The sequence below is a fragment of the Moschus berezovskii genome, chromosome 14 (genome assembly GCF_049115385.1).
Source record: "Moschus berezovskii isolate FMDL1 chromosome 14, NW_MosBer_1.0, whole genome shotgun sequence".
NCBI lineage: Eukaryota > Metazoa > Chordata > Mammalia > Artiodactyla > Moschidae > Moschus > Moschus berezovskii.
Genome location: NC_142473.1, coordinates 56370842 through 56388151, shown reverse-complemented (window position 1 = coordinate 56388151; position 17310 = coordinate 56370842). Strand labels below are relative to the sequence as shown.

The 17310-nt window shown below is 54.9% G+C and overlaps 2 protein-coding genes across 2 annotated transcripts in view; both read right to left on the bottom strand.

The window, feature by feature from the left end:
* ARHGEF17 (Rho guanine nucleotide exchange factor 17) overlaps nucleotides 1-5558 on the bottom strand; it is a 60504-nt gene extending 54946 nt beyond the window's left edge. Inside the window, exon 1 of the mRNA XM_055423637.2 lies at nucleotides 1941-5558. Within this exon, the coding sequence (XP_055279612.2) occupies nucleotides 1941-5123 (3183 nt within the window). The 5' untranslated portion in view covers nucleotides 5124-5558. The remainder of the gene's footprint in view (nucleotides 1-1940) is intronic.
* A 7508-nt stretch (nucleotides 5559-13066) lies between these two features.
* Nucleotides 13067-17310, bottom strand: part of P2RY6 (pyrimidinergic receptor P2Y6) — a 32836-nt gene continuing 28592 nt past the window's right edge. Inside the window, exons 5-7 of the mRNA XM_088843178.1 lie at nucleotides 16552-16616; nucleotides 15607-15668; nucleotides 13067-14729 (exon numbers count right to left, since the gene is read on the bottom strand). Coding sequence (XP_088699304.1) covers nucleotides 13709-14695 — 987 coding nt within the window. The 5' untranslated portion in view covers nucleotides 14696-14729; nucleotides 15607-15668; nucleotides 16552-16616 and the 3' untranslated portion in view covers nucleotides 13067-13708. The remainder of the gene's footprint in view (nucleotides 14730-15606; nucleotides 15669-16551; nucleotides 16617-17310) is intronic.

Sequence of the window (17310 nt, the reverse complement as noted above, 5' to 3'; positions counted from 1 at the left end):
GGGGGCAGCATGGGGCGTGTGGGGCGTTGAGAGGGGCTGAGCTTCTCCCTGAGATCAGGCAGGACAGGGGGACAATGTGATGAGAGTAGGCCTGGAGTCAATTCCGCAAAAACTCCCGCCTCCTCTCACCACCTCTTCTTAGGAGTACGGCCCCCTCCCCCAAGTCTCCCCAAGTCCCTCGATTCACTCCCCTAACTTACTCCCCAAGGCTCCCAGAGGAGATAATTATATGGGAAAAGTATCTGGGGAGGGGATCCCTGGCAGGAGCTGCCCCTGCTGTCATCCCTCCCCGCCCCAAAAAGACAACAGGCACCTGAGCTACCCTACCAAGCTCTGAGAAGGAAGGATAGGTCCTAAATGTTCCCTCTCCCTGCCCACTGACGGCAGCCTCTGTGAGAGACACCAGAGCCAGGAGTAGGAAAAACTAGAGATAGGAGGGAGAAACAGAGAGAGTTCAGAGAGGGGCGTGAGAGCACTGAGAACCGGCAGTGACCAAATCAGTCAGAGGTTTAGGGTTTTCAGGTTCCTCACTCTGCAGGGAACACAATGGGTGTGTGAGCCACGGTTGAAATAACCCCAGGCCATCTCCACTCCAGACTCAAAGCCAGAGCCTCAAATCTAGCTTCCAACTGAGATGCCAGGCCATCACACTGCCTAGAACCCATGTGAACCCAACAGCCCAAACTCCAGAAACAGCTAAAGACAGAGGCAGAGAGGAAGTCTCTGGGAGAATGAGTCCCAGAGCCTGGGGTCTGGCAGAGGAAGGGCGAAGCATCTCAGAGTCACCAGAAAGAGGGAGCAGGGAGAAGATACAAGCCTGCAGGTTGAGGGACAAGCGCTCCCAAGTCTTGTCTGCTGACAGCCCTTCCGTTGACCCTGCCCTTCCCGAGAGGTCCTCATTCTAATTGGAGAAGGCTTTGGCAGATTGCAGGTCCAAAGAGTGTGCCAAGCCACAGACTCCCCACAAATCTGTATAGCACAGCTGGAAGGAGATAGAGGCACCACCTTGTCCAAAACCCCCGATTTTTACGGATGGGGAGGTTGAGTTACAGAGAAAAGCCAGGGCTGCCAATGTACCTTACGAAGCCCTCTCCACTTTATGGAGATAAAGGCATGCCTTGTACCTCTTCAATTTTCCCAGACCCAGGCTCAGACCCAGATTTTGATCTACCACAGGCAAGCCACATGAGGAAGGGCAAACCCATGTCATCTGTGGGCCTCCAAACTCAAACATCCTACAGGAGGTCAGCAAGGCACTTGAGAAAGTTCCACCAACCTCACAGCTCCTCATGTATTGATAAAAAAAACCCGATATGAATCTTTAAAACTATTCCCTGAAAAACATTTAAAGGACCAGATTAGATCACTTTGTAATTATCACCCAGAATACACTGGAGCAGATAAGAACCTCTGACATCAGCACCAGTAGAAGCCTCTGGGGCCTGAGTAGACAGGAGCCACGTGTCATTAACAAGGAGATCCAACCAGTCCATTCTAAAGGAGATCAATCCTGGGTGTTCATTGGAAGGACTGATGCTAAAGCTGAAACTCCAATACTTTGGCCACCTCATGCAACGAGTTGACTCACTGGAAAAGAGTCTGATGCTGGGAGGGATTGGGGGTGGGAGGAGATGGGGACGACCGAGAAAGAGATGGCTGGATGGCATCACCGACTCGATGGACATGAGTTTGAGTGAACTCCGGGAGTTGGTGATGGACAGGGAGGCCTGGTGTGCTGTGATTCATGGGATCGCAAAGAGTCGGACACGACTGAGCAACTGAACTGAACTGAACTGAACACCACCTGGGCACTTCCAGGACCTAAGAAGCTCCCTCACACCTGGGCACCTGCCCAATGAGAACACTCAAGAGACCCCTGCAGAAGTCACATCCATGGCCCTCCTTCAGCCCCATCCCGAAGGGCCCCCACTAAGACTCACCACTTGTGGCTTGCTGCAGCACTTGCTGGCTGGGGAAGGCTCATCTGGAGCCCGGGCTGCCTCAGGGGGCTTGGCCTCTGCAGACGGTGGTGCGGTCGGAGTCAGGCAGGGCATATCCACGGGCACCGGGGCAGGGACCCCACTGGAGTGGAGAGTCAGCATGTACTGCTTAGTGACGTCCTCAAGAGATGGTGCCTGCATCGTGGGGTGGGCTTTGGCAGGGAAGCCCATGGGCTCCGGCACAGTCACAGGGGGACCAACGGAAGTCGGTGTCTCAGGCACCACGATGGGTGTGAAGGTGGCAGGCACACTGGCATGGCGAACGTGTTTGGTGGAGGGTCGGGCCAGAGACAGGCTACCAGCCTGGTCCTGACTGTTCTCCTCTCTTGAGAGCTCCTGATGGCTGCTCCGGGCTGGGCGCTTCTTGGAACCACGGCGAATGAGCCGTGGGGACAGAATGTTAGCAAGTTTCGGGTCAAGGTGGAAGTCATGGTGGGCAGTGGAAGAGGCAGGTGGGGCCTCAGGTAGGGCCCTCTCAGACTGTGCACGCCCCCTGGCAGGACTGGGCTCTTCTGGTTCTGCCCGCCGCTCAGCCAGGATGGGCTCACTGCTGGACGGAGGCAACATGGGCTCGACCTCTCTGATGGGCTCTCCTCCAGGACCCTCGAATCCAGGCCCAGCCAGCTCCCCACGGCGGCTGGGGTCACTCAGAGATTTCTTCTTGGGGGCTTTGCCAGCAACTCTATCATCCACCACACACCCTAAGGCACCTGGTCCCTGAACAATGCTCTGAATAACCTCAGGGTATCCCTTGCTCTCTTCACTGCCCACAGACCAGTCACTGTGGCCACTGGTCAAGCCCTCATCCACAGCTGGGGCTGTCGGAAGCCCTGTCTTGGGGCTCAGCGAACCCAGGAGGTTGCTATCCACAGAGAACCCAGAGGGCTCCTCAGAGGTAGCGGCCCGGTGGCGCTGTGGAATTGGGTCACTCAGAGACCGGTAGGCCTCACCTGCCTCCCCATTGCTCAGTTCAGTCCCACCAGGGCCTGAAGGTGGGATTTTGCGTCTGCGGCGGAGGGCACCAGGTGTGGGAGGGGTATCAGGGGACACCAGGGCCCACCCTCCCAGACTCTCTTCAGCCCCAGGGCCATGATGGTTGGTCTGGGCTGAGGGCGAGGCGAGGGGTCGCCAAACTCCTGTGGGACCCAGGCTGCAAAATGCTGAAACAGAAGGTTCAGGGTCTGCTCCAATGCCCTCGTCTGTCAGACTTGACTCAGGGCCAGAGAGTTCTTCTTGAGACCGCTGCCCTCCGGTCACGTCTCCTGCCCAGTCAGGACTCCCAGGGGGGACATCACTTCCATCATCCTGCTGGGCACCCATGCGCTGGATCTTCTCAAAAACCTGACGGGCCTCTTGAACATATTGATCCTGGATGATGAGGGGCAGTGGGTCCTCCTCAGCACCTGGGCCGGCCAGCAAGAGTTCAGAGGAGCTGGGCTTCAGGACACCAGTGCGGGATAGGCGGCGGGCCATGGGCTTCTCAGAGCAGGTAAATGACTTTGCCCTTCGGAGGGTGGCCGTCAAGTCCTTCAGTGTGGGGCGGGTGCCAGATGATGTTGGGGCTGGGGACGGCATGGGCCCAAGTTGCCGCAGTGAGCTATCTGCTGATGGTGAATCTCTGCCATCTACCGGACCACTTTCAAGGTCTCCAGGTCGCACACCAGGCTTTCGGACCCTCAGCTCTGAAAGGTCTGAACGTAGAAAACTGAGTAGTGTCAGGGTCTCCGAGGCAATATCTGGATTGGACAGGGACTTCCGTTGCGGGCTCTTGTCCAGGTCCAATCCTCCATTCTTCGATACTCTCGTGGTGCCCACAGGTCCCTTGGTGCGGGTTCGCACCTGGGGCCTGACGAGCCCTTCCCCGGCTCCAAAGCTGGGGGAGCGATACACCCCCCAGTTCCCAGAACCCCGGCTAGCCCACAGTTCCTCATCCTTGAGAGTCTCTGTGCTGGAATAACGGCTGCTACCGCGGGAGCCTGCAGGGCTGGCCAGGTACGCGGGGAAGCTCACCTTAGCCACGCGGAACGTTCCCCCTACAGTGTCTGACAAGGGCCGAAGTCCTTCTTGGGGACCTGGTACACAGGGAGGAGAGCCAGCAACCCACTCCTGGGGTCCTTCCTCGCTAGCAGCTCTTGGAGGAGTTGGGGGATCCGGGCTCCCAGATCCCCCTGCCGAGTCCATGCTGCTCAGGTTTAACCCATAACTGTCCGGCCTACAGTCCTTATCCAAAGAGGAGCTTCCAGGCCTGGGTCCGGTCCTCCCTCCCCGGCAGTGGCCACCCTCACCGTCTTGGTCCTCGTCACTGCCTGAGGAGTGGCCGCCGTGGTAGGCCGGACTCTGCGCCCCGGGCAGCGGCGGCGGCGGGCCCTCCTCTTCCTCCTCGCTGGAGCTGGCAGCCCGGCTGCGGCTGACAGGATAGGAGGAAGCGATGGAGGAGGAGGAGGCCCGGGCCCAGGCCTGCGGTTGGGAGAAGCTATGCCAAGAATGTAAACCATCCGCCGGACGCTGCGCTCGCTCCTGTTGCTGCCGCCGCCTCCTCCCCTCGGTCCCCGGGCCGGGCAGCGGCCGCGCCGAACGCAGGCCCGCCAAAGGGAAGCACGTCCGAGGAGGTGGCGTCGGGGGCTGCCGGGGTTCCCGGGTCGCGGGCTCCCACGCGGCCCCGTCAGGGCTGGGCGTCCCCGAGGCCTCTGAGTCGGCACTGGGCCGCCTGGAGCTCGGGCCCCCGAAGAGCTTGCGCATCTCCGTGACGCTGGGCCAGGCTCCGCGCGCGGCTCCCTCTGCCGCTTCTTCTGCTGCCGCCGGGGAGACGCCCCCGTCTCGGGCCCCGGTGGAGCTGTCGTCCAGACGCTGTGCGTCGAAGCGCCGGGAGAGCTGGCGCACCGACGGCGAGAGGCTGCGGAGCGGGCGCGGCTGCGCGGGGGCGGCCGGGGGCCCCGACGCCAGCTTGGACACGCGCCGGGAGGGCTGGGCCGGGACGGCCGCGACCGGCCGGCACGAGGAGCGGCGCCGCAGTCCCGGAGCGTCCGTGGCCTCGTCCCTAGGCCCGGGCCCGCCGCTCCAGCGCTCCAGGAGCTTGAACGAGACGCTGCGATATAGCTGGGGCCGGGGCGCCCCGTCCGCCATGGTGGCGGGACTCACTCTGGGGGGGCTGGCCTCGGGGAGCCGCGGCCAACCCCCCCGCGCCCCCGTCCCGAAGGAGCGCAGCGGCCGGGGTCCCAAGGCCGGGGTCTCGCAAGTCGCAGTGCGAGGCGATTAGCGGGGTAAGGGTGCAGAGACTCGAGCAGAGGTTCAGCTGCGGCGGCTCAAGTTTCTGGGCGCGCGGGCCGCCTCGGCTCCATCCCGCGCGACCCCTCCCGCCTCAGCGTCGACTCCTGGGCCCAGCCCCCGCCTCGCCCGGTGCGGCCCGGAGCATCTCGGCCCGACCCGGTCCCGGCAGGATCCCGACGCTCCGTTCCTCGGCTCTGCGCCCCCTCCTCAGCCGGCCGGCGGGCCTCTCCTCGAGCTCCTGCTCCCGCTCCCTCCCTCTGAGCTGCTCCCTCCTAGCTCCCTTTTGTTGCAAATAAACTTTGTGGCAGACGAAAGGGGGTGGGGGCGGGGCCTCGCGCCCCAAAGAGGGGGTGGGCTCCGGGAGCGCGCTAGGCTGGGAATCGGGAGTTGTGGGGGGTGGGGAGGGGAGGGAATCGGGGAGGAGCCGACAGACCACTGGAGCGGAGGCTGACTGAAGCAGTCCTCCAGATGAGCCCCTTGGGAGCTCGGCGGGCAGAGCTGCCTCCCCCCAGCACTCGCTGCAACACGAATCGTCCGAGTGTGGTCAGCTCCGCGGGCATACAGTCAGGGTGGCGGAGCCACTGCTTTCGGGCAGAAACGCCTCCTGCCCCCGGGACCCCCAACATGGCAACCTCAGACCCACAAACACCACTGACACAGGTACACGAAGAAACACTCCGCCAGCCGAGAGACCCGCCACCAGGGGGAGCAGTGCGCGCCTCAGGCCAACCTGGGCGCTCACTGCTCCCCGTCCCGCCCTTTCACCCCGCCCAGGCCACGCCTCCTACCAGGTCTTTCGCGGCGAATCCCATTGTAACTGCGACCGGGTCCAGCCCCTGGCGCCCCCAAACGCCCCGCCCCTCCCACCTCTACAGCCAGTCCACTTCTGACCGCCCCCCAGTCCTCCCCAAGCAGCTCCAGGAGCCCCACCCTTTGTGACTGCGCCCCCACGTTTCCAGAGGCCCGCCTTGCGCCCCCTTGCCCCCTCCTTCTCCGGCGGCGCTCTCGGGTACGCGGCTCTTGCGCCCTCTGCTGGCCGGTTTTCCCCAATCCCTCCCGGCCCCGCCGCCGCTCCTCTCAACCAGCGTGGAACCTTGAACGAGAAAAGCAACGCCCACCACAAAAAGACCCCGAGGATTGGTTAAGACTTCACTTCCTTTATTTCCTTCTTGTCGCTATCTAGTCCTTTCAGGAGCTGTTTCAAACCTATTCCCTTCGCAAAGTGCGCTGTCCCTCCTTCGACTTCACTCACACTTTGACGGAACATCCTCAATTTACCACTGCCAAACCTACACTCCTACCTGAGGCCGATCTGCCCTCCTGATAGGCAAGGTGTGGGTGGCTTCTACTGCTTCAATCCGCCCCTTGAAGGTGGATCTGACTGCGCCTTCTCTATGGGTCATGAAGGCGAAGTAACTTTGACCAGTGTCAAAGTCAGGAAATGGTTCATTTCAGTTCAGTTCAATCGCTCAGTCGTGTCCGACTCTTTGCGACCCCATGAATCACAGCACGCCAGGCCTCCCTGCCCATCACCAACTCCCGGAGTTCACTCAAACTCATGTCCATCGAGTCGATGATGCCATCCAGCCATCTCATTCTCTGTCGTCCCCTTCTCCTCCCGCCCCTAATCCTTCCCAGCATCAGTCTTTTCCAGTGAGTCAACTCGTCGCATGAGGTGGCCAAAGTATTGGAGTTTCAGCTTTAGCATCAGTCCTTCCAATGAACACCCAGGACTGATCTCCTTTAGAATGGACTGGTTGGATCTCCTTGCAGTCCAAGGGACTCTCAAGAGTCTTCTCCAGCACCACAGTTCAAAAGCATCAATTCTTCAGCGATCAGCCTTCTTCACAGTCCAACTCTCACATCCATACATGACCACTGGAAAAACCATAGCCTTGACTAGACGGACCTTTGTTGGCAAAGTAATATCTCAGGAAATGGTAGCTTCTGGCAAATTCAGGATGCCAATGGCAATGGCAATGGCAAATTCAGATTTCAGGAGCTTCAAACACCATGCTCCTCCAGACAGCCTTTGCTAATTCCAGATCCCTGATGAGCCCTCAGCAGTATTGTCCTCCTCCTTGGGCCTGGGTTCTGCCTTCCCATAAAGAGAGGATACTCATGTTCCCCTTAGCCCAAGAGGACTGTGGCTGCCATCAACCCCCTTTACCCCCAAACACACACCCCTCACCCCGTGCGTCCAGATGAACAGGCATGGCTGGACGTAGTGTAGGATGGTAGACACTCAGGGATTGCCTGACTACCTCATGAGACTGGGAGCACTCAGTGAGGACCTCGGGGCCCTGCTTGCTGCTTCCCTTGGATTACAGGAAATGGCCATAGGGAGAAAGCTCTTCCCCTTTGAGTTGAGACCAGTCTCCGGTAAGTCCCTCACCTCAACCTTGTCTCAGCTCTGCCTCAAAGCAGCCAGCATATTTCTCCCTCTTCAATGGGAAATTGATGGTAAGGAAGAGAGCTCTGCCTGGCCTATTACCTCTCTGCCTTTTCCTTGCTGTGTGACGTTGAATAAATCCTTTTACTTCCCTGGGCCTCATCTGAAAAGTATGGAGTGGGTTTAAGTTTCCCCAAGGGTGCCTTTCTCTGTCTCTGTTTGAAATCAGATTCTTGTCTCCTCTAGATTGTTTTCTTTCTATTCTTTTGAGGAAATTTTGGTATGGTGCGGGGATCATCTTCCTGGAAGTCACTGCTCCTCTCCAATAATAATGATGGCCCCTGCCATCTGAAATTTGTGATTTTATTTTTTTAACTTCATTTTTATATATTTATTTACTTATTTTTGGCTGCACTGGGTCTTTGTTGCTGCTTGCAGGCTTTCTCTAGTTGCAGTGAGTGGGGGCTCCTCTCTGGTTGTGGTGTGTGGGCTTCTACTGCGGTGGTCCTTATGTTGTGGGAGCACGGGCTCTAGGGCACATGGGCTTCAGTAGCTGGTCGAGGGCTCAACAGTTGCGCCTCGCAGGCTTGTTGACCCACGACATGTGAAATCTTCCTGGACCAGGTACTGAACCCATGTCCCCTGCATTGGCAGGTGGATTCTTAACCACTGGACCACCAAGGAAGTCCTGAAATTTGTAATTTTCCAAGCTCTTTCACACCTGGTCCTGTTTTGTCTTCACATCACTTCTGGATTAGAGGATAGAGGTTTTTATTCCCAAATCACAGATGAGGAAGCTGATGGAGAGGAGCAGAGACTCAGGTCACAGGTTCCAGCACAGTGCAGCTTGGCCTTGAGGTGTCCATGGAGCACTCATGAGATGCTGTGAGCAGGCAAGACATTCTCTGATTGGTGAGCTTCCCACTGGGTGGAGGCCCAGTTTAGATCCTTAAATACCCTCCCTCTCCACCAAAGGGATTCCTGGTCCAAAGGCTCTAGCCAGCCCACCTCACTACTGGAGTGGGGTGCCATTTCCTCCTCCAGGGGCTCCAAGACCCAGGGATGGAACCCACATCTCTCGGGTCTCCTGCATTGTTCTTTACCACTAGCACCACCTGGGAAGCCCCCTAGGAGACTGTGCCTAAAAAATATTTGACATTATAGTTGGCACAACTTCCTCGGGGTCCCCACTTACTAGGACTGGGTGGGGCAGGTGGGCACTTGGAAGGCAGGTGAAGAGAGGAAAGGGGAGGGGAGGGAGGGTGAAGCGGGGGAGGAGCTAGTATCTGGGTTAGAGAAAGGCCATGTGACCTGAGTAAGTGAGTTCCCACATTCAGGTCCCAGCTTCCCCATCTGTAACAGGAGGTATTATAAGGATTAAATGAGAAACTGAGTGCACAACACATTGATGGCACCTGGAATCCCAGCAGTGGGCATTACTGTCGTCGCAGCTCCCCAGTGCTTCCCTGGCCGCAGCCTTTTCCTCCCCAGCTTTGTATCAGGCCACAGCCCTTCCTATCCCTCCTCCAACAGCCTACACCAGGTTGTTGTTCCCTACACCAGCAACACTCTTACCCCCTTTCCTTCAGTCTAATTACAACTATCCAAGACCCAGCTGCACTGCTTCAACCCCAGAAAATCTTCCCTAACCCACAGAAGAATCCTTGGACCCTTTTGAACCAGCATGGTTCCTTCTGCCCCTCACTGCACTCCACCCCTGTCTGTATCTTCTCCGTCCCCATTCCAGCAAGTAGACATGCCCAGGGTAAGCCCCTATGCTGACCCCTACTCCCCATCACTAAGAATGCTCTGGGTTAAAGTGAGGGGGAAGAAGGGGGATAGGGAAGAGGGAAAAGAAAAGAAGCGGGAGAAGAGAAGGCGGAATTCAAGCCCCCAGATGGTGCTTGGAACCCCTGTCCTGGCATGTAATGAATGATTTTTCCTTCTTAGAGCAACAGATAGGGCTCATGGATTATGGCTCTTGTTCTCAAAAAGGGTGCTTTTTTTTCCCCCTTAAAGACTGGCTGCCTTCTAGGTAAGGGAAAAAGAGAAACCCTTGCAATCTTCTGCTTAAAGCTCCTTGTTTAGAAACCTGCTGTGCCTATTCCTAGAGATGGACCCCAGAGGAAGTTGTGTGCACAAAAGGCGAAACCACTATATGGTAACATTCACCGCGTGCCTGCTGTGTTCCAGGCGTCATTCTAAGTGCTTTGCATATGTTAGTTAATTTAATCCTCACAACAGTTTTACAAAATAGGTGCCATTAATACTCCCATTTTACAGTTAGGGAAGTTAAGGTATGCAGAAGTTAAATAACCTGCCCAGAGTAATACAGCTAGTAAATGAGAGCCAGGATACACACCCAGGTGATCTAGCTCTGGGTTCTGAACCCTTTATGCTATTCTGCCTTACAAGGACAACTAGGAATGGGATTTACCTGTGGCCCACAATTTTCACTCTTGAAAAAGTAACCAGGGGGTCACAGTTCTTATGGGTTGCTGGGACAGTCCTCTGGGACTCACCGCATTGGCTGTTGGTGGAGGCCTCTGCCTTCTGCTCTTCCATCTCCTACCCGCCGTGACAGGCAGCTGAAGAGCCTGGTCTCAGAGGCAAGATGGGTAACACCCGGACTGCTTGGCACAGCTCTGCATTATACAGGGACTAAGAACCCATCTCTGTCATCTGCTGTCCCCATACATCCATCTCACCATGACCGAAAGAATCAAACTGCCTTCTGTCCAAACTGTCAGCCTCTCCACCAAGGGCACTCTGAACGGATTCCCAAAATGGGTTGGGCTACTTCCTCCACCAGCTGTAAGCGCACCTCTGACCTTACTGTGGAGTTTCACCCCTGCAGAGCCCTTCTCTAAATGTCCCTGTGGCTGAACAGCCTTGGAGATTAGGCAGGGTGAAAGGAAAAATACTGAAGAAGTTAGTCCATCCTTCCCCTCCCTGCCTTGACCCTCTGGCCTCCCCTCTCCCCGTTCCACCTTATAAAGCAGAACACCCCCTTTGCATGACCAGTTCTGCCAGTACCAGGTCTGTGTGATGTACCAGCAGCTAGGGCCAGCCAGACTGTCCTATGGGAGGAAAACTAAGGTCTGGGAGAAAGGAATAAGGACTAGAGGAGTAATGGGGGTGGAGTGTGGGTGTGTGTGGAGATGAGGATAAGGAGCAGAGAGGATGAGGAGCCAGCAGAGGAGCGCCTGAAAGAGACGTGAGCAGGTGGGAAACAAGAGAAGGTGACTTGGAAGGGCTTTGTGTGGCATAATTCTCCTCTGTTGCCTTCTCGGGAACCCGAGTGAAGATGCTGTAGGGAAAGAGCAAATTAGCCAAGATAGTGGTGGTCAGGCTCTCTCACCCCACGTTTGTAAATACATGGTTATGTAAGAGCTGAGATCACTTACAGCATTGTGCATGCACATCATGGTGACCCACCTGACCACAAGCCACTTTTGTTCTGTAAACCTACATAAGCACCACCTGAAAAGCTCTTGCAGGGGGCAAGTTGAGTAGAGTCCAGTGAAGTCGAGGCAGGTCACGTGGAGTTGAACTGCACAGTGGTCATTGCTGCTGTGTCAGCCATTAGAGAGTAAAGCAGGTCTCCCTTGCTGCTGCAAATAAAGAATGCCTGCACTTCCTATGGCTCCTTGAGTTTTCTTCTAGCTTCCCACTCCCACCTTGCCTACCCTGGGTTCAGTGAACAGTGAGATACAGCAAGACAGAAGACCTTCCAAGGTTTTATAAGCTCGGCTCTGTGTTTGAGATGCTTCCATATGAGGATGCCTCCAGGCAGCCTTCCAAGTACACACAGGCCAGAATGATGGAGATGAGAGGGCAGAACCTAGAAGAGGCAGTCTGTCCCAAGGCTGATCTGCAGGCTCCAGGCCACAGGATCTCCATGTAGCAGCCTCCTTGTGGCCCTGTATGTAGCCCTGCATTTCCGCAAGCTGCTGACTTCACCTTTAAGAATAAAGCGGTGTTGTATCAAAAGTCTACAAACAATAAATGCTGGAGACGGTACAGAGAAAAAGGAACCGTCTTACACTGTTGGTGGGAATGCAAACTAGTAAAACCACTATGGAGAAGAGTGTGGAGATTCCTTAAAACCTGGAAACAGAACTGCCATATGACCCAGCAATCCCACTGCTGGGCATACACACCAAGGAAACCAGAATTGAAAGGGATATGTGTACCCCAGTGTTCATCGCAGCACTGTTTATAATAGCCAGGACATGGAAACAACCTAGATGTCCAGCAGCAGACGAATGGATAAGAAAGCTGTGGTACATATACACAATGGAATATTACTCAGCTATTAAAAAGAATGCATTTGAATCAGTTCTAATGAGGTGGATGAAACTGGAGCCTATTATACAGAGTGAAGTAAGTCAGAAAGAAAAACACCAAAATGCAGTATATTAATGCATATATATGGAATTTAGAAAGATGGTAATGATGACCCTATATGCGAGACAGCAAAAGAGACACAGATGTAAAGAACAGACTTTTGGACTCTGTGGGAGAAGGTGAGGGTGGGATGATTTGAGAGACTAGCACTGAAACATGTATATTATCATATGTGAAACAGATCAGGGCTGGTGCACTGGGATGACCCTGAGGGATGGGATGGGGAGGGAGGTGGGAGGAAGGATCAGGATGGGGAACACAGGTACACCCATGGCTGATTCATGTGAATGTATGGCAAAAACCACCACAATATTGTAAAGTAATTAGCCTCCAATTAAAATAAAAAATAAAAAACTCAGAAAAAAAAAGAATGAAGTAGTGTTGAAGGGCTGTTTTCCCTCACTTGGGGGCCGTGGTGGAGGTGTCCCCAGGCACCGAGGATACCCTGAGCCTGAAAGAGGCACATTTGGAGGGGCGAGTGGAGGACAGGTGGGATCTGGGTTCCTCCTTGCAATTTAATGCCCGAGTCCCACCCAGCTCCATTTCTTGCCACCCCTCTCCACACACCCAACCCCAGGCTTATCTGAAACTCACTGGTGCTTTTTAATCGGCCTTGGCACATCTCTGCCTCTGGGTTTTTTAGACACAGTGCCTTCTACCAGATGCAGCCTCCTCCACTCTGCCTTTTAGATTCCTCCCAGTTCAAGCCCCGCCCCTTCTAAAATGTGCTCCCTGATTCCTCTGCTGAGCCCCCGCCCCGCCTGGAGCACCTGCCTCACTCTTGCCATTGTCTGGAGGGTGGCTATGAGACAGCTGTTATTTTCTCAGCCTTCACACACAAGAGGCCACATGCCCTCCACTCCAGCTCTCTGCCTATCTGCCCAGGGCAGAGCCTGGCACAGGGATGGCCCAGGCTGCATTAACCAGCGCTCCCCACTTCCATTTTCAGTCCCACTCAGCCTTCAATATCTGGTTCAAATGCCCCCACCCCCAGTCCCTTCGAGAGACTCCTAGGCTGGGTCATGGGCATCCTCTGGGCACCCTTGCCCCCCAGCCATGCTGCCCTCTGTCACAGTCTTGACACTAACAGAGCTTGTATGGGGCCGGGCTCGAGATGGTTGTTCCGGGGCCCTGGAACCAAATCAGGCCCAAGCGCAAGGTGCCAGTAAAGATATACTGAATGAATAGAACATAGCACATACCCCAGAGAGCTCATATTCATCCTTCAAAACCCAGGTCAAATGGCCCTTCCCAGAAGCTCTCACTTCCATTTCCCATCTTCTTTTACTCCCTTTAATGGTGACTCCAAAGTATGCAGCATACTCCTCAATCATAGTACATCTTATACTATATTTTTGTGAGAAGCTTAACATGACTTCTGAATTCTCCGTGGCTTCTTGGGACCTTCTGGAGAACCAAGCCCAGGCTTGTCTCTCTCTGTACTTGTGGAGCCTGGTCCAGAAAAGGGGTTTAATAAATAGTTGTTGAAGTTTGGGGGTCTGTGAGGGCCACAGTCTATGCCCAGCTGAGCTAAGCTCTAATTCTCTGCATGCTTTGGAGCTTGTGGAGCTTCTGGTGCCCCAGTCACAGTGGCAAACACAATGGTTGCCCAGGCCCCCGGTGTCCTGCCCTGGTGGACTCAGCGACCCTGTCGCTGCCACTTGGCTGTGAGTTTCTGGAGCAGCTCATGTGGCCGCTGGCGGAACTTCTTCTGGGTGAAGTAGAAGAGGATGGGATCCAGCACACTGTTGGCACTGGCAAAGGGCCGTGTGCCCTTGTAGGCCGCTGCAAAGGCTTCCAGCACAGGGCAGGAGACACCAGGTGTAGAGCGCACCGCCAGATAGGCTGTCTTGGTGATGTGGAAAGGCAGGAAGCTGATGGCAAAGGCAGCTGCCACCACCACAGCCATGCGGGCTGCCTTGCCACGCCGCTCCTGGGCCACTGGCCCCGCTGGGCCATCCTGGCGGCACAGACGACGGGCCAGGCAGCAGTAGCAGGCCAGAAGGGCGACAAAGGGCAGCAGGAAGCCGATGACTGTGAGGGTCATGCCATAGGGCATGTAGCGGGTGGCCAGGGCGGGAGGGCTGAGGTCATAGCAGACCGTGCGGTTCCGCTGGATTCCTGTGGAGGCAAAGAGGGCAGTGGGCAGGCACTGGGTTGTCACGGCCAGCCATACAGCTCCACACACTAGCCAGGCAGCCCGGCGGCCCCCACGCTTGTGCCAGGGGGCCAGAGGGTGGCAGATGCCTAGGTAACGCTGGAAGCTGATGCAGGTGAGAAAGAGGATGCTGCCATGGAGGTTGGCATAGAAGAGGAAGCGGACCAGGCGGCAGGTGAGGTCTCCGAAGGGCCAGTGGTCACCTTGGGCATAGTTGTAGATGAGCAGGGGCAGCGAGCAGGCATACAGCAGGTCAGCCAGGGCCAGGTTCAGGGTGTACACAGCCGTGCGGGTCAGGGCCCGGCGGGACATGCAGATCTGGGCGATGACACAGGCGTTCAGGGGCAGGCCAACCGCCAGCACCACCGAGTACACAGGGGGCAGCAGCAGTTGCTTGAAGTTCTCTCGGTAGACGCAGTTGGTGGGTGGTGCGTCCAGGGCCTGGCCTGTGCCATTGTCCCATGCCATTCCTGTTCAACTGGGCTTCCTATGTCCAGAGAGGCTGGGGAAGCAACACACCATCCGTCAGTGACCACACTCGTGGACCACCTGTCCCTCTCTGGGCCTTGATTTTCCCACCTGGACCATCTCTGATACTCACACCCCACCCAAGCCCCTCATAGCCCTTACCTTCACAAAATCCGGGATACAATAAAGCTCAAACTTGAGAGAAACCCAATTCATTTTCTTTCTATAATTCATTTCCCACCAAACTTCCTGATGAATTTCTATTCATCCTTCAAAATGCTAGTCAAATGGCTCCTCTGTAAGAGGACAGTGACAGACTTAGGTTTGAATCCCAACTGGGCTTCCCTGGTGGTTCAGACAGTGAAGAATCCGCTTGCAGTTCAGGAGACTCAGGTTCGATCCTTGGGTGGGGAAGATCCCCAGGAGAAGGGAATGGCTACCCACTCCAGTCTTGCCTGAAGAATCCCATGGACAGAGGGGCCTGGCAGGTTATCGTCCATGGGGTTGCAAAGGGTCAGACACGACTGAGTGACTAACACTTTTATTTTTCACTTTCTGCTACTTACTAGTGATGTGACTTTGGTTGAGTGACACGGTATATTAATACCTTACCTGAGTCTCAGTTTTCCCATTTGAAATGGGGGGATGATGTACCCATCTCTCAGGATGTCATATAGTCAGAGGCGCTAAATCATGCTAGGCAGGGCTTCCCTGGGCTCCCTGGAGTTTGGGGATGGTAGTCATGGTGGCCTGCCTGTCTATCTCTTTCCCACAGACTGAAAAGCTCTTAAGGAGAAGTGCCAGGTCTGTGTCTGAGAGCCCAAACTGGGGCCCAGAGCAGAGAAGACCCTGTTAATTAATTAATCAATATTAGCATAATGTCACACTTCTCGGCTAAGGGCTGTGCTCACCTTCTCAGCCTGGACTCCATCTTCCAAATCCATGGTCCTTCTTTTGGTTGCAGTCTGCTTATCTGTAAAAGGGGGGGAAGGTGGTGATCTGCATGTATGCATGCTCAGTTGCAAAGGAGGTGATTTAAGAGTTCCTCATGTCTTGCCTAGAAAATCCCATGGATGGAGGAGCCTGGTGGGCTGCAGTCCGTGGGGTCGCTAAGGGTCGGACACGACTGAGTGACTTCACTTTCACTTTTCACTTTCACACATTGGAGAAGTAAATGGCAACCCACTCCAGTGTTCTTGCCTGGAGAATCCTAGGGATGGGGGAGCCTGGTGGGCTTCCATCTGTGGGGTCACACAGAGTCGGACACGACTGAAGTGACTTAGCAGCAGCAGCAGCATGTCCTTCCACCGGACTTGAGGCTACAAAGGCGGGTCTGGGGAAGCCACTGAGGCCACAGTGCCCTCTGGTGGCCACAGGGAAAAGAGCTTCCCCACAAAAGCAAATGGCTGAGGGACCTACCAAGTCTACAGCTACTTTACAGAGAGGAAAATCCAGGCGCAGTTAGGGGCACTGACTGCTCAATCTCAGAGAGTTAGGAGAGTCAGAGCCAGAACCCAACTGCCTGTCTAAGAGGAGGCAACTTAGCGTGACCCATGGACATGGAGTGGAAAGGTCATAAATAGAGCTTCAGAGCTAGGCAGGCCTGGTTCAAATCCTGGCTCCCCTACTTCTATGCTGTTCTACCTGGGGAATGTTGCCTGCCTTTGCTGGGCCTGTGTCCTTGTCAGTAAAACTGTTATAGACCTGATACACAGTGTGGTTAATAAATGCCATGCCGTGCTTTTGTATCCTACACCTTGTCCACTCGTCCCTTCAGGCTGAGTTTTGGGGGAGCCGGCTGCACAAATGTTTTACGAGGTCCCCTGCTGGGATCAGTCTGACTTGTCGATACTCACCTCTCCAATGGCATTTCCATATTTACTGATGTTCAGAGAGAATTCACAACTTTAATCCAATGGTCCTATAAGGGAAAACCTTTGGGATAGTGACTCAAATCATCCCCTCTTCCCATTTTATAGATGAGAGAAACCGAGGCCCAGAAAAAACATGAAGTCCCACCAATAAATACACTCAGAGAACAATAGAGGGTTGAAGCCAAGCATATGGGCTCTGGTCCAGATGTCCAGGTTCAAATACCAGCTCTGCCACATGTGAGCTGTGTGGCCTTAGGCCCATTAATGAACCCCTGTGCTTGGCTTCCCTATCTATAAAAAGGTATAATACAGTACCTGCCTCATAGGTTTGTCATGAGGATCAGTGCCTGGCACAAGCAAGTGTGAGCTACTCTTAATGTAAATATACCTAATGAAGTTGTAAGGTTTTTAAAAGTTATATTAGAGTAAAACGTAACTCCCCAAACTGATTTCTCCCAACTTAAAATTTGATTTCAATGAAATCAAAGTTACCCAGATTCTGAGTAAGTGAAAAATGATGATGCTTGGATTCTCTAGGATGTATCCCACATCACCTTTAATTATCAAACATTCTCCCTGGGGCTACAGTCCATGTGCTGGGAGTGTGGGGCACCCAGCTAACCGGTTAAGCACAAGGTGGAGGCCAGAGGAGGAAGTACAGCGGTCCCCCCACTGTTGCCAAGAAGTCAAGATTAGTTCAGGTAAGAGAAAGTTCATTCATTCATCTTTTCATTCATTCGT